Source organism: Lutra lutra, chromosome 9, assembly GCF_902655055.1.
Source record: "Lutra lutra chromosome 9, mLutLut1.2, whole genome shotgun sequence".
NCBI classification, from domain to species: domain Eukaryota; kingdom Metazoa; phylum Chordata; class Mammalia; order Carnivora; family Mustelidae; genus Lutra; species Lutra lutra.
Genome location: NC_062286.1, coordinates 108,790,741 through 108,806,490, shown reverse-complemented (window position 1 = coordinate 108,806,490; position 15,750 = coordinate 108,790,741). Strand labels below are relative to the sequence as shown.

Genomic DNA, 15,750 nt, shown 5'->3' with positions numbered 1-15,750 from the left:
GCAAAGAAAGGGCAGGGAAGCCAAAAGAGGGAGGTTGTTTTTTCAGGTTAAAAAAAAACCCATCGATTTATTTTGGCAAACATAGTTTTAATAATGGCCCTTCTTGAACGACTGGTCTAATAAGGCTTCTTATGCTTTCTGGTCTTGAGTTTGGCATTTCACTTCAGATAAAAACGCTGAACCTAGGGAACCTAGGTTGAGTTGTGTTTGAAGTAAAATAGAACTTGCTGGAACTTCCCAGAGAAATGTGCAGAGTTTAAATTTCACTCACTTTCTAAATAATCATTTTTATGAAAAATCTGAGTCAGGAGAGGGGAAATCCTTTTCTCTGATGTTAAGGATGGGAATCTCCCCACCCACCATACGATCTCTAACATGAGAGGCAACTCATGAGTTCATCTCCCCAAATCCTCAACTGTTGAGAGGAGCATATCCTTAGGAGTTCATTATCCCAGGAAACCTTGGTAAGTATTGGTCAATTGCTGTTCTATTACCTGTTTGTTTGCTGCTGCTCTGTCAGTCTGTCAGTCTTTTTCCCCTGCATCATCTGTCTTCAGTGTCTGCCTGGTACCAGGGAGGAAGACAGTTGCACATTGTGCAAGGAAAAGGAAATACCTTCTATCAGCTGCCATCTTGTCACCCCCATGTCCCAAAGCTACCAACTCTTTCTTTTTTAGCATCTCGTATATTTTTTAAAGACTTCCTATTTATATGGAACCACCCAAGAATTTGGGGGTAGAAATGGACACTTAGATGTATCAATGAGTTACCTTTGCTTTCTGTAACTCCTTCAGAAAAAATATTTCGACCTGATTCATATTTCTGTATACTCCATATTTCCTTTTTTTCACTTTTACAAAAGTAAATTTGTGTCTTGAAAATTTCACTTTCACAAAACATGGGACTCATGATGAGTTTTGGAATTGTCATCCACTCAGCAAACCGTCAACAAACAGGTTTTGAGCACCTACCGAGTGCAGTCTCTGTGCCATGGATACAGTAGTACACCAACAACTCAGAGTCTCTGGGGTATGACTGACAGACACCTGTCCACCAGTTGTTCCAAAAAGAACTAGTGCCCTGGCTCTTTTTCCAGTGTTATCATATGGCTGCATCCCTGTGGTTAAACAGATCAATTAAATCCTTCCAGAATCCAACTTTCTGAATTTTCAAATTTTGGTGTTTTTTTTTTTCCCCCTTGCGACATGCAGTCTATATGAAGACACATTACCAGGACTATTATTGCTCTTAATCACAGCATCTCCATTTAGTTGTCCTAAAATTAGGTCTCTAGCTTAGCCTAATTTCTTTGGACCTCATCTTATTTCTCTCAGTCCTGCCTTTCTCTTATCAACAAAGCAGAATAAAGAGGAGCCTCGGGGTCACCCCAGATGCAGTGGTCTCTAGGTGGAGACCATAAGTTGTCTAGAGGGACTGACTCAGCCCCTGGACTCAGCCCCGGCTCCTCTTTGGCCCTTCCCACTGTCCTGCATTTCACAGCTGCCCCTGTACCTGGGGCAAGCCGAGATGGTGGCTCACGTCCCCGCATTGTTTCTCAAGCTCAGAGAAGATAGAGAAAACAAACAAACAAACCACAGATGCTCCATTACCCCCTTAACTGTCATTTTCTTTTTTACTGCAGTTTTAACCACAAATGCCTCTGGGCACAAAAGGATGCTGGGTCTGGTTGCTAGTCTGTCTGCCTGGAAAAGCCCAGCCAGATGAACCATATGCAGATTTCTTTGTTGGAAGGAGGAAGAGGGGTTGATTTAAATTCTGAGTGCCTTTCTTTGCAAGATTCTCCACTCACCCCATTCTCAGGAAGTAGCTCCCAGGGAAGCTGTCTCAGGGGTAGGGGAGACTCTGGTCTCCAGCCTGAGAAAGCCCTCTAAACTATAACCACTCTCTTCTCACCTATTGGCCAATCTTTTTGTTAACAAAGGCTTGGCAAAGCCCATTAGGTGTGGGAGACAGTGGAGAAACACAAATGGAGAAATGGGTTGGGGGATGGGGAAGAGGTAGGACAGACCAGCAGTGTTTCCTGGAGGCAGCATGCTGTGTGCTCAGGAGGTGTTTCTCTGGGGAGGTGGTCCAAGCTGGTACTGGGCACAAACACGTCCCTGGAACAGAAACCTGAGGGACCAGAAACCAGCAGGTATAGCTTTGCATCAGTGTGTCTCCAAGTGCGGTTTGCACAGTGTGCATCAGTCATCCCAGGGGGCTATTGAAAAGCATTAGTTCTAGGGGTGCCTGAGTGGCTCATTTGGTTAAGGGTTAAGCATTGGACTTCAGCTCATGTCATGATCTCAGAGTTCTGGGCTTGAGCCCTGCTTCAGGGTCCCAGATCAGCAGGGAGTGGAGTGTGGTTGTCCCTTTCCCGTGCCTCTTCCCATGCTTGTGCTCTCTTTCTCTCTCTCTCAAATAAACCAATAAAATCTTTAAAAAAAATAAACAAGAAGAAAAACGTCAGTTCTAGAGCATCATCCCAGACTGATCGGGGACCTCTCTGGTGAGACCTAGAATCTACAATTTTATTATGCTTCCCAGACAATTTTGATGCAGTGGGATGAAAACCGGTGAAAAAGCCTTGCTCTCAGCCAACCTGCAGTGTTGGACGCGTCACCAGGCTTCTCTGTACTCTCTAATCTGAAAATGGACCTTGCTCCCCAATCCTTGCAAAGTTATCTGGGGATTCATGATAGTACATTTCAGTTTCTAGCACAATACCTGGCAACCTGGAAATGCTCCATAAAAGCTAGTATTAATGACTGCTGTACTAGCACAATTCTTCACATGTGCATTCAAAGTTCACCTGCCATCCAAGTTCAGGAAGGATCCAAAGGGACTGATGAAGGGATTTTTAACCTGGTGTTCACAGTTTTCCACACCAGTTTATTGTGAATTCAGAGTATGTTTCTAGGCAGCGACTTCCCCCCCCCCCCCCGCCTCCCCCACCCCGCCCCACTGCCCAGTAAACCACTGGGGAGGGGGGTTAATTTACAGGGGTGGGACTATCAGAGTGCATGGACTGGGATGGGAAAAAAAAAAACACCTTTAGTTTTTACCAACCTCAAATGAAAGGCTGCATTTCCTTCAATTACAGACATAGTCACCAAACCACTATAGTATAGGCGAGAACTGTCATTTCTCTGCATTTCTCTGAAATCACTGCATTACACCTGTTGGAGAGATCTCAAAAAATCACATAGGCTTATTACTTTGAAATTATGGTAGTTACTAGACCCATCATAAGAACTTGTTATTTAAGAGACACCTGGGTGTCTCCATGAGTTGGGCGTCTGCCGTAAGCTCTGGTCATGATCCCAGGCTCCTGGGATCAAGTCCCACATTAGGCTCCTTGCTCAGTGGGGAGCCTGCTTCTCCCTCAGCCTGCTTCTTCCCCTCTTTGTGCTCTCTCTCTGACAAATGAATAGATAAAATCATTTAAAAAAAGATCTTGTTAATTAATACATAATAATGACAAAATTAAAATATTTTGATAACTATACTTCTCTTGGTTCCCTATGTATTTTACTTTCGCATTTAAAGACATTTTCCTGGAGAGTCCAAGCTAAGAGGGTCCAGGGTATAAAATTAGGCTAAGAACTCCAAGGCTAATGGCTACTTCAGTTGTCATGTAAAGTGATATTTACATCACCTCACACCTGTTAAAATGGCTATCACCAAAAGACAAGAAATAGAAAGTGTTGGTGAAGATGTACTTGTTGGTGGGAATGTAAAGTGGTGCAACCACAATGGGAAATAGTAAAAAAGGTTCTCAAAAAATTAAAATTGAAATACCATATGATCCAGAAATCCTCCTCCTCTACTTATCCCAAGGAAATGAAAACATTAACTTGAAAAGATGCCTGCACAGCCATGTTCATTGCAACATTATTTATAATGGTTGAGATCCAAATGTTACCCAAGTGTCCAATGATAGATGAATGGATAAAGGAAACATAATGTGTGTGTGTGTACACACACACACACACACACACACACAATTTCTCAGCCGTTAAAAAAATCCCAAAAAAGGAGGAAATCCTGCCCTTTGAGACAAGAATGGACTTTGAGGGCATTATGCTTAGTGAAATACTTCAGATAATGACAAACATTCACTTATATGTGGAGTTAAAAAAAATTGATAGATACAGAAAACTGATGGTTGCTGGAGGCAGAGGATGGGGGGTTGGGTGAAATGGATGACAGGGTCAAAAGGCTCAAACTTTTTTTATTTTTATAAAATAAATAAGTCCTGTAAGATAATGTACAGCATGGCTATGATTAACCATACTGTATTATATATTTGAAAGTTTTGAAGCATAAATCTTCAAAGTTTTCATAAGGAAAAAAATTGTAACTATGTTGTTGATAGATGTTAACTAGACTTATCATTCCACAACATATACATATAGCAAATCATGTTGTACAAATGAAACTAATATGTTAATTATCTAAAAAACAAGTGACTGAACTTGTCAGGTTGTCTGCTAGGGAAGGATTTGCAAAGACTCATACCACCAATGAGATAACAAGTGTTTGTTGACACTGACTGACTGTGGATTTTCTGGACCTTGGTCTGGATGATGAGTGAACAAAATAGGTAAAAAATCCCTGCCCTAACAGTACTGAAATGTGTGTGTGTGTGTGGTCTATTTAGGCAGTATGATTCATTTACTGACACTGCCTAACTTTGGGAACCTTGGTTACCTCAATTAAGATGGATCATATAAGATCTTGGAGTCTCTTTTTGCTTTAAATTTTTTCAATTGCTGACAATAATCAAGCATACTTACCAAAACATTTGCTACATGAGCAAACCTTTCAGGATAAGGAATCCCTTTGCTTTTAAAAGTGTATTTTGTTCCAGAAATTGGCAACCCATAGAGTTTCTCAACATGTCTTTTTTTGTCCTTCGTTAGATCTATTTACGTAGATGTTGGTTTCTCACCCATATTCTCTCAGCCCTTCTTGGAGGCCATTTGCTGACAGTTTCTGTACAAGCTTCCCATATCTCTCTCTCTGTCAAAGGGTACAAACTTTGTCCTTATACAGGGCAAGACAGAAGTTTAAGAATTGATGTACTATGAGCAACTCTCAGCCAATGAGGCATAGAAGATGGTAGAAAGGGACTACTTAAGCATCATCGCCTCCAAAAGGACAATTCTACAGTGTCTCTCCCAGAAGTTTTTCAGTGGGACTGAGCTCTGGTTACCCAGAGTGGTAAGCCATTCATTAAAAAAGGCTTTAAAAAAAACTTCTCTCCCTTTTTCATCTCACTTCTCCACTCTGCCATGTTGAGTGAGTTTCCTGGGATCTTCTCTCAAACAAAGTACTTGTATCTAAGCATCTATCTTAGGCTCTCCTTTTGGCAGAACCCACAATAAGTTAATATATTTCTTTGGTCTGGAAATACGGCTGAAGAAGCACACACGTGAAGGCTCAAGTTGACCGACTTTCCCAAACAATTTGGATTTGTACTACATCGTGTCACTTTCACAGAACTGGTCCTGCTTGTACATTTTGTACCTGCTTCAGACTGAATTGATTTTTTTTCTCTGCCTGGAATCTCATTATTGTTTCTTTGATGACACAGTGTGATTCGTTTGACTGGTTTGACCAAAGAATCTGAACTCATTGAGTTGTTAACTTCATGGAATGATTTTATTTTTTTTTTTTCAGTAAAATGCTACTGAGTGTCTTCTTCCCAGTGGGTAATGGGGATACAACCATAACTCAGTCTGATTCCATCTGTTTAATCCATTAAAAAAGTCAATCTTATTCTAATTCAAAATGACCCCCCTCTCTTTTGCTTGGGCTAAACATGTATCAGAGAAAGAGGTAACAGTAGATAAGTAGTGGCAGGAGACATGGTATGCATTCTTGTTCTTCTTTTCTTTCTTCTAGATTCTTCCCCCAAACCATGGGGGGGGTCTCACACTAACACATGGCCCAAATCTATGGGGAGCAGCCTGGAAGGGAACTGCCAGTAAACAGCTGGCTGAAGTCAGCTGCCTTGGAGATGCTGCTGGAAGAAGGGGAGGTGACTGACTGTCATTTGAGTCAGCCTAAGAAACTAAGGCCCCTGCTATTGAGACTGGTCTTGGTGTGGATGGTCCCAGTAGGTTTTAGAGTAAGGTTCAGCTCCACCCTGAGCCCATCCCCCTACAGAAAAGTTGCCTTATCTCCCGTTAGTTCCCCTTGTGATGCCTGTTTCCAATGCACTGTCCAAATTAGGCATATAATTATTTGGTTAAATGGTTTGAGATCTTCCCTTTTCCCTCTCCATGGCCCAATGCAGACAAAGAGACCTGGTGTCTTCTTCCACATCTTGCAATGGCTTCATACCTGGGGAAAGATGCTTCCATCTTACTCTTCCCTGGCACATGATATACTACATCATTTCTCAGACTGCTACCTGTGGCTATTTTCTTAGGGTTTCCTCCTTCTGAAATTTCCAGGTTAAGAAATGAACTCTTACAAAAAAAAAAAAAAAAAGATTTCACTTATTTATCTTTGGGAGAGAGAGAGAAAAAGAGAGAGAGAGAGAGCAGGGGGAGGGGCAGAGGGAGACGGGGAGAATCTTGAGCAGACTCCGCACTGAGCTCGGAGCCCAATGTGGGGCTCAATGCCATGATCCTGAGATCATGACCTGAGCCAAAATCAAAAATCAGTTGCTTAACTGACTGAGCCACCCAGGCACCCCAAGCAATGAACTCTCTATATGCAAGCGTCCTTCTCAACATCATGGACTAAATGTTAATGCCTCCCTGGTCCCCCAAAGAAGAGGAGACACCCAACACTGTCTTTCTGTCTACTAGAGAGCCTTCACTACACCTGCTCTAATCCATGTCTTTATGTCTTTTGTTGGTAAAAGTCTCTGGATCAGTTCAGCATCTCTGAAAAAGAGAAGTGGAGAGTGGAAGTCTTTAGTCATGAAGCTGGCTTTCCTTGCATGTTGCCTTCCGGACTTCAGTACTTTTTTTTCTCAGTTGTGGTATCTTTACCACAGTCTTCCACTCTATGTGACCTCTAGGGATGGGAATATTTATCTTCTGTTCATGTCATCATGATGTTACATTCTAACTTTATTCTTACTCATTTGCATTCCCCAAGATCACAGAGAAAGCATTCTTGATTATTGAAGAAAACAAATTTAGGAAATCATTGGATTTTCTAATAACATTTGGGAAAAAGGCAAACATTTATTTTTATTTGCAAGTGCAGTTTCTGCCAATAGTTAGTGCTCACAAAACCTTTTAAGCTACAGTAACTTTTGTTAAACTCAATGAATATTTATAAAATACCCAGTGATAAGAAAATTACAGAAAAATTTCCATTACACTGTTGAAAATGTTTGGAATCCAAAATCCATAATTTTCTGCAATGGTTTTTAATATTTGATCTGGTTAAAAAAAGATTTTCTTTTTCTTTCTACTTCTACATAGTCCTGGTTAAATTAATATAATATGTTCATGAACTTTTAGGACGGCCATTTTCTGGATTTAGATTTTTATTCATACATTTTATATTAATATTTTAATATTTTACATAAAACATTGATTTGTTGTGTTTTATGAAACAAAATTATAGATCCTATTCATGGTGAGACATTTCCAGTTTGGGGGAAAAAATAATCTAATCTGTAGAAGGTCATTTTATGCCTTTTTTTTTCTTTTTAGCTATAATAAATAATTAGCAACCTATTCATTACAAAAATTCTTAATTATGCTTAGACCAACCAGAGAATTTTCACGAATTTAAATTCCTATTTGTTACAGTATGTTGAAGTCATTAAGAAAAGCCTCTGGTTTTCCAGTTTGGTAACAAATGGCTTTTTTTTTTTTTCTGATGCATAATTAATAGAAACTAATGATGACTATGTAGCTCTTCCAGAGTTTTTAAAGGCAAATCTATATTGGCCTACAGTTAACATGCAAATTCATCCAACAAGCAACACAAAATGTATTGTAGTAGTCATTCATTTTTATCAACATTCAAGAAGATCTAGTCAGCAGCACAACTCCCCTATGTCGGAAACACATTATAACAGGGTCACAACTGAAGTCAGAACACACCTGGTAAAATACCCCTTTCCTAATTCATCCTCTAAAGTCAGTTCTGACTTCCAGCACGATACAGGAACAATAGCAATTAATACTGCGGTACGAAGGTAAATACAGACAAGAGTTTGGTGTGCTAGCATACAGAGTTTTCAAAACAGTGACAAACAAAACCAAACATCTTGCCCTGTTCTCTCTCCTTTCCCTTGGTGAGACTGGAATTCTCAGTCTTCCTTCAACATTCAGTTTGGGGAACTGGGTCCAATGATCCTAGCACTGAAAACTGTTTCCTTGGTGAGAAATGTGGCCACGCTTGGGGAGGGGGAATATCACACCCACTGGAGAGAGGGCATGGGGAAGGGGAACACCCTGCTGTGCAAACACTGGTCTGCAATTAATAGCCTTGAAGGAAAATTTGAATTTTCCAAAGATTAAGCTTTATCCCAAGGAGTGGCTTGGTGGCTTACTGTGGCTCCAATTTTGTTATTTTTGGTTGGATAAATGAAATGTGCACCTCCATCACCATCACTCTTAAATCTTCCTCCATCACATAAGACACTTGTTAAGATAAGAAAGATATTCTACTAAAGCTGACGGTGATTGAGAATCATTCAGTATTCAAAGTTCCTAAAGAATCGTTGGTTCTCTGAAAGGGATAAAAAAGTAGGAAAGGCTTTGTTCAAACTCTTGCTAGTAAACAGGTATTACTTCAACTGATACTATGGCTACATGACATCAAAGTACTATAAATTATCAAAACTATTGTACAGAAAAATTACAAATTCATTGCAAAATACATTACACTGCTACCATTAAGAAAAAAGTGCTTTTTGTTTTCCTTTCTTTTTTTTTTTTTGCCAGAAAATTATTCTTTCAATATAGAAAATCCTATGCATTACCCTGCATGTGGCTAGGATATGTCGTAACGGAGTTTGTACTGAGTCCTTCTGATTTGCTGGATGAAGGGCTGAAAAATATAATAATGACTATTAAAGCCGTGTTCCAAATGACCACGCCAGCTGTCAGTGGAGAGATGCCTGTTTTAAGACACAAGAAGATGCCCTGGTCTGTTGAACCCTGCCTGTCATCACATTGTCCCACCGATCAGCTGGTTCGAGTACACAGGCCTTTTTCATGTTCCTCACGTTCTCCTGAATTATTGTCATGTCCTCATCTAGCTCTTCCACCTTGATTCCACCAGTAGAATCCTCTACTCAGTGATGTCTGTATTGTCTCATAAGGGGAACGATGCAAGATGGCGGACCTGCCAGTTTCAAGAATGGATGTCCAAGGAGTTCCTGGGCTGTGGCTCTTTGGGAGGGTTCCCTCACCAGCATCAGGTCTAGGAATCCCCGGAGCACTGAAGAAACCTGTGAGAATACAAGATCCCATCCTGAGGACTAACACAGAAACCCAACCCAATTCCCCAAAGTGGTTTTCCAGCCACTTCCCAGTTAAGTCATCCTATCAAACAATAGCAAATTCTAGAAAGTCAGCTTGAGAAGAAAGTAGTTATGGAAGCAGTAAGCATATCTTACAAACATTCAAATTAAGTGTATGTCTTACAGTGGTGTGTGTGTGTGTGTGTGTGTGTGTGTGTGTGTGTGTGTATGTACACACATATATACATATATCTATTTACTCTCCAGTCCCACCACAACACAGAACATTTCTACCACTCCAGGGGGCTACTTTGGGTCTCCTTCCTGTTAATACTCATCTTTCTCCAAAGGTTCACCACTGTCCTGACTTCTAGTAGCGTAATTTTGCCTCTTTTGTCCTTTCTAGAGATGGAGTTATGTACTGTCAGCTCTTCTCTGTCTGGCTTCTTTTATTCAATGTTGTGTCTGTGGGATTCATCCCTGAGGTGTGCAGTAAAATCTTTAACCTTCTCACTGCTGTATAGTATTCACTGTTAAATTATACCACATATTATTTATCCATTTGGAAAACAACCTTGGGTGGTGTTTAATTTCTGACGATTAGGATTAAGACTGCTCTTGTATGTGACTTGGAAGAACACCATGCCATTTCCATTGGGTGTAGGACTATTTTGATACCATGCTATTTTAACCACTTTTGATTATTTAAACTTAGTCCAATGCAGTAAAACTCTTAATCTCCTGTTCAATTCAAGCAGTTTCCTGTTTTCCTAAAAGTTTACACAACTATAGGGGTGATTCTGTAGGGGTTCTTCCTTAAGCTTTAGGGGTAAGGGGAGAGGGTAATTCTCCCCTAAAAGGCAGACTCAGTTCCTCCCAGTGCCATGTAGTAGAGGGGAGGGCTAGGAGTGGTGTGTGTATGGTCATTTTTTATATGACCTTGTGGAAATGGCCACTCCCTTTTAGCAAGCCCTTCCCTCCACCCCTAACCAGTAAGCAGTTCCCAGACTGCTGTTTCTTTGACTCAGCATCATTATTTTCTGAGCTTGAACCTACTTGGCAATCCTTGGAAAACAGAAAGACCCTACTTGATTCCTTAACCATGCTCTTCATTGCCCTGTGTGATCTGGCCCCTGCTCCCCTCCCTGACATGTCTTACCCTTTACCCTGGCTCACTTTGCTCAGCCACAGAAGATTTCCATCTTGGCATAGGGCCTTTGCACCTGTTGTTCCCTCTGCCTCAGACATTTTTCTCCCGGATCTTTGCATATCTTGCTCCTTCCTTCTATTCATATTCCAGTTCAGATGATCTGTCCCCAGAAAGGGCTTCTTTTACCCTTCAACCTAAACAAGTTCCCAATCCTCTCTCCTGCATACTTCATTGCATTACAGTGTTTGCTTTGCTTCGTAGCATATATCAGTCTCCGAAATTATTTTGTTCATCTGTTTGTGGTTTACCATATGCCTCCCCAACTAGAACATGAGGCCTTATGCTGCAATATTCCCAGTAATTAGAACAGTCCCCAGTATGTCACAGGTGCTCAGGACGGGAGTTCTCGTGGAATGCCTGATTTATTCTTCTGGCCAACCCTACAAGAGATGAGCCAGTTGTAACCCATTTTACAGACAAACTTCAGAGATGGAGAGGCTGACTCCCTTGACCATTGAGTGAACAGGAAAAGCAGAGATCTGAATCCAGGTGATTCGAATTCCAAAATCCAGATCCATCAACCAGGATCTACTCCTAGGTATGAAATGCCAGTCTTTGAAGCTACAGAGAGACTAAAAATGTCTAAGAATGATCTTTGAGCTTCAGCAACAGATGGTGCTTCTTACCTTGTGTAGGTCCTTCACTCTTGGAGGTAAACTGTCCCGAATCCTCCGCATGGCCTGGAGGGGAGGCTCATTGAAGTAGGGCGGTTCGCCATCGATCATTTCTATCACCATGATCCCGAGGGACCAGATATCTACCTGTTAGGCACAATCCAATGGTTATCTCAGGAAAGGAGAACATTCTGAAATGTTGGATGTTTCCAGGGGACCCAACAGATTCATACCCATTTATAAATTAAGGTGGTATTTGTAAACTTTCAAAACTTATAGCCCAGATTTACAGACTGAAGTGCCCAGTTACCCAGTTTTTGCTAATGGTCTTCATTTGCTTTATTTTTATTGTTATTTTTATTTTATTTCAATTCAGTTTAACTAACATACAGTGTATTCATTTGCTTTTTAAAGACAATTTCAGTGAAGATTCTGCCATTTAGGTACACATGAATATCTTAACATGCTCGAGTTCAGAACTTTTTTTTTTTTTAACTGCTAAATTAGGTAGTTCCCTATCTGGGCAGATAAGAAAAACACTCAAATGTTATGTTATGAACACAGAGAAGACAATTGCATTTAAATCATAAAAAAATGCATCTGACATATTCAGAACAAACTGCAAAAAGCTACATTGCCCAATAACACGATATATGCTGATCCTTTTATTAATTTTTTAAAATAGCTCTTCCTTGGGTGTGGTGCAAAAATAATGAATATTGTTATGCTGAAAAAATAAAAATTAAAAAAAAAATAGCTCTTCCTTCCCTACGTCAGGATTCTTTCCTTTACATTTTATCATTTTGAAGTAGTGTGCACAAAAACCCTGCTTTACAAAACCATTTTCAGGTAACAGGGAAAAGAAAAGGAAGAGCCGACAAGCAATTCTTTCTGAGTGCAGAATGGGAAGTCAGGACAATGAGAAGCCATAGCTGGGCTATTGGTTCCCAGGTACAGCCACTTCCCAGTCCCAGGCTCATTACACCTCTTATCAGTGAGCTGCATTCCTGTTATAACCCTTGCTGGGATCTTCACTGAGAATTTATGCTCTCAGGACCACAGTGAGACAAGTCGAGTACTCATTCAAGGGCAAGCAAACAAGGGAAAGAGAGCGGAGCCTCCCTTCATTTATGCTGATATCCTTAGTTCACTGGTCCATGCCACCTCTTCATGCTCCCCTCTCTTAGAATCGCCTTCTGCACCAGAATGTGTGGAAACGCTGTGTGCCCGGCTGGAACGAGCTCCTTACTGCCATGTGTGTGGAGACTTGCATGCCTCAGGGCTTTGCTCACAGTGCTCCCTCTCTAGAACACTTTTCCTCCACTCCTTCTGGCCCCTCATTTTCACATACCCAACCTTATCCCTTAACAGATTACGAGCAATTGCTTCTTTTCCAAGGGAAGCAGAAATTGTGCCCTATTTTTAAATGCGTTATAATATTTGTATATAATTTTTTTCTAGGGGAAAAACATTATTGCTCAGCCCCAAATATTACCTCTATTCTGCAGAGCTGTCTCTGACCCTTTATCCTTTGAGTCATGACACCTGCTCATGTGTGCATTTCTGGCCACATTTCAAGTTGTGTTGCCCTCTTTAGGGTATGCCTGCCACTGAGGGTGGGGTCAGAGTTTGCCTGATTCCCCCTACCCCGGTGTCTGCTTAGGACCTCGATAAATACCTCTGGATCAACGTTATGCCAATTTCCTCAATGGTGGCCGGTCCCCTTCCTGCCACAACCTACTCTATGACAAGTTTAGTGAATGGGGGTCAAATATGGAGTCAAACATCATCGCCCTGATCTGTGGTCATTAACTCTCTCAGAACCACTGCATCCTTGAGTCTGTCCAGCCACCCTCAATGACTGCTACCCCCTTACCTCTGTCCCATAAGGTAGCCTAGAAATCACCTCGGGTGCCATCCAGTAGGGAGTGCCAACCAGTGATTTCCTCTTGGGCACCTCTTTAGAAACTTGAGCACAAAAACCAAAGTCCGATAACTTTATCTAAAAAGGAAAGGAATGCAACGAGGTTAACAATCTAAAAATACCAGCTTCCAGATGGAGAAATACGGCTTCAAATTTAAAACAAAACAGTCTCATGAACAGGCCTTGGAAAAATTGGTGGTTGTCAGACCATTTTATTAGAAAGGCAAGATCCATTTTTTAAAAAGATTTTATTTATTTATTTGACACAGAGAGAGAGAGAGATCACAGTAGGCAGAGAGGTAACAGAGAGAGAAGGGGAAGCAGGCTCCCCACTGAGCAGAGAGTCCGATGCAGGGCTCGATTCCAGGACCCTGAGATCATAACCTGAGCTGAAGGTAGAGGCTTTAACCCACTGAGCCACCCAGGCACCCCAGGCATGATCCATTTTAATGGAGAAATCTCCCATCTTCCACCAGGGTTCACTTGCAAATGGAAAACCAATATATATATATATAGTACAAATTACACTCCAAATGACAAATTTGTTAAAATTCAAACCCACAACTATAATTTAATGTACAGATGATGGTTTAGTGTAAGTAATTGCTAGGGTTTTGTTTGTTTGTTTGCTTTTTTAAGTAGGTTCTATGCCTAGCATGGAACCCAACACATGGCTTGAGCTCACGACCCTGAGATCTGAGATCTGAGCTGAGATCCAGAGATGGATGCTTAATGATTGAGGCCCCCAGACACCCCAGTAAATTGCTATTCTTAAGGTGAGTTTTGTACATACTGCTGCTGTTTAGGTGGTTTTGCTTTGAACACATTCAGATTTCCAAGTACCATGAGAGGATTAAAATGATCAACCCCATTTCTGTATTTGAATTAAACCAAGACCCTATTATGTGGAACACTGAGATATCATTTGAAGTATTGGCTCTTCTTTTTGTTTTCCTCCTTTGCTCCCAACAAACTGAATTTGCCAATGTAAACGTCAGTGTGGGCAGAAATACAGGTGTAGAAACTGGGTGTTAGCACTTGGTCACTCGGGGTTTAAGTGGCCATCCTAATGACCCCATGTATATATATGTTATTTATCCTAGATGTCATCAGAGAGAAAAAAAAAAAAAGAAAACTGAAAATCCTTGCACAGAATTTTTACGATTATCCTTAAGAACCATTAGGCTCCCTGCAGGTTTATATACTCTGGAAAACCAGGATTCAGTTTATTTCTGGGGGCTGTGACTCCTGTTGATGATGGCTTGTCTGAACTTCAGATGGCCTCACTGAAGAGGACTAGGGTTTCGGGTTCCTGGTGATGATAGAAAATATGCAATGAAAATGATGGTTCAGAGTGGGTGTTTGAAGGTTAATTTCCATAGATTAAATGTATGGTCTCTATGGCACAAGTTCTCTCTTAATTCTCTTCAGAACTCCCTGAACTTTTTCAACACTTTTCTCTGGCTCTTTCTCTGCTGCCTGTACCTTAAAGACTGGGCTTCTGAGGGTTTGTGTCTTAACCCTCACCTCTTGTCTTTATATGCTCTTCCTGGATAGTCTTTCTTCTCCCATGGTTAATGCAGGACCTCTCTCGTCCTTCTCGGCCTGTATTTCCATTGAGTCTGTGTTTCCACATAGAGTTAATTTTTATGAAAGGTATAAAGTCTGTGTCTGGGTTAATTTTTTGGATGTGGATATCCACTTGTTCCAGCACTATTTGTTAAAAAGATCATCTTTGCTCCATTGTATTGCCTTTGCTCCCTTGTCAGAAATCAGTTGACTCTATTTATGTGGGTCTATTTCTGGGTTATTTGGTGCCATTGGTCCATCTGTCTTTCCTTTTGCCAATACTACACTGTCTCAATGACTGTAGCTTTCTCCCATCCAAGTACTAACCAGGCCTGACCCTGCTTAGCTTCCAAGATCAGACGAGATCGGGCGCATTCAGGGTGGTATGGCCGTAGACTGACTGTAGCTTTCTAATAAGTCCTAAAGTCAGGCAGTGGTAGTCTTGGATGACTTTGTTCTTCTTTACTATGTTTTGGCTATTGTGTTGGTCTTTTGCCTCTCCCCATACACTTTAGAATCAGTTTGTCAATTTCTACAAAATTATTTGCTTGGATGTTGACTGGGATTGCACTGAATCTACAGATTGAGTTTGGAAGAAACGACATTTTGGGAATATTGAGTCTTCTTATCCACAAACATTGAGTATCTCTCCATTTATTTAGTCCTTTGATTTCATTCACACTTAGGTAGTTTCCCTCAAATAAATCTAGTATATGATTTGTTAGATTTATGCCTAAATATTTTAGGGTGTTTGTATAAGTGGCATTGTGTTTATAATTTCAAATTCATTTTCATTGCTAGCATATAGCAAAATGACGAACTTCGGTCTAAAACCATATATCCGTCAACCTTGCTATAACTGTCATTAGTTTTAGTTTTTCTTGTCAATTCTTTTGAATTTTCTACATGGGTGATCATATCATCTGTAAACAAAGACAGCTTTATTTCTTCCTTCCCAATATGTTTACCTTTTATTTTTCCTTTT

The 15,750-nt window shown here is 40.7% G+C and overlaps 1 protein-coding gene across 3 annotated transcripts in view; it reads right to left on the bottom strand.

Annotated features, from left to right (window-relative positions):
- Positions 1 to 7,198: 7,198 nt before the first annotated feature.
- PAK5 (p21 (RAC1) activated kinase 5) overlaps positions 7,199 to 15,750 on the bottom strand; it is a 295,759-nt gene continuing 287,207 nt past the window's right edge. For all 3 annotated transcript variants that reach the window (XM_047746869.1, XM_047746867.1, XM_047746868.1), the window contains 3 exons: positions 13,149 to 13,274; positions 11,285 to 11,419; positions 7,199 to 9,436 (listed from right to left, as the gene is read on the bottom strand). In XM_047746869.1, the coding sequence (XP_047602825.1) occupies positions 9,281 to 9,436; positions 11,285 to 11,419; positions 13,149 to 13,274 (417 nt within the window). In that variant the 3' untranslated portion in view covers positions 7,199 to 9,280. The remainder of the gene's footprint in view (positions 9,437 to 11,284; positions 11,420 to 13,148; positions 13,275 to 15,750) is intronic.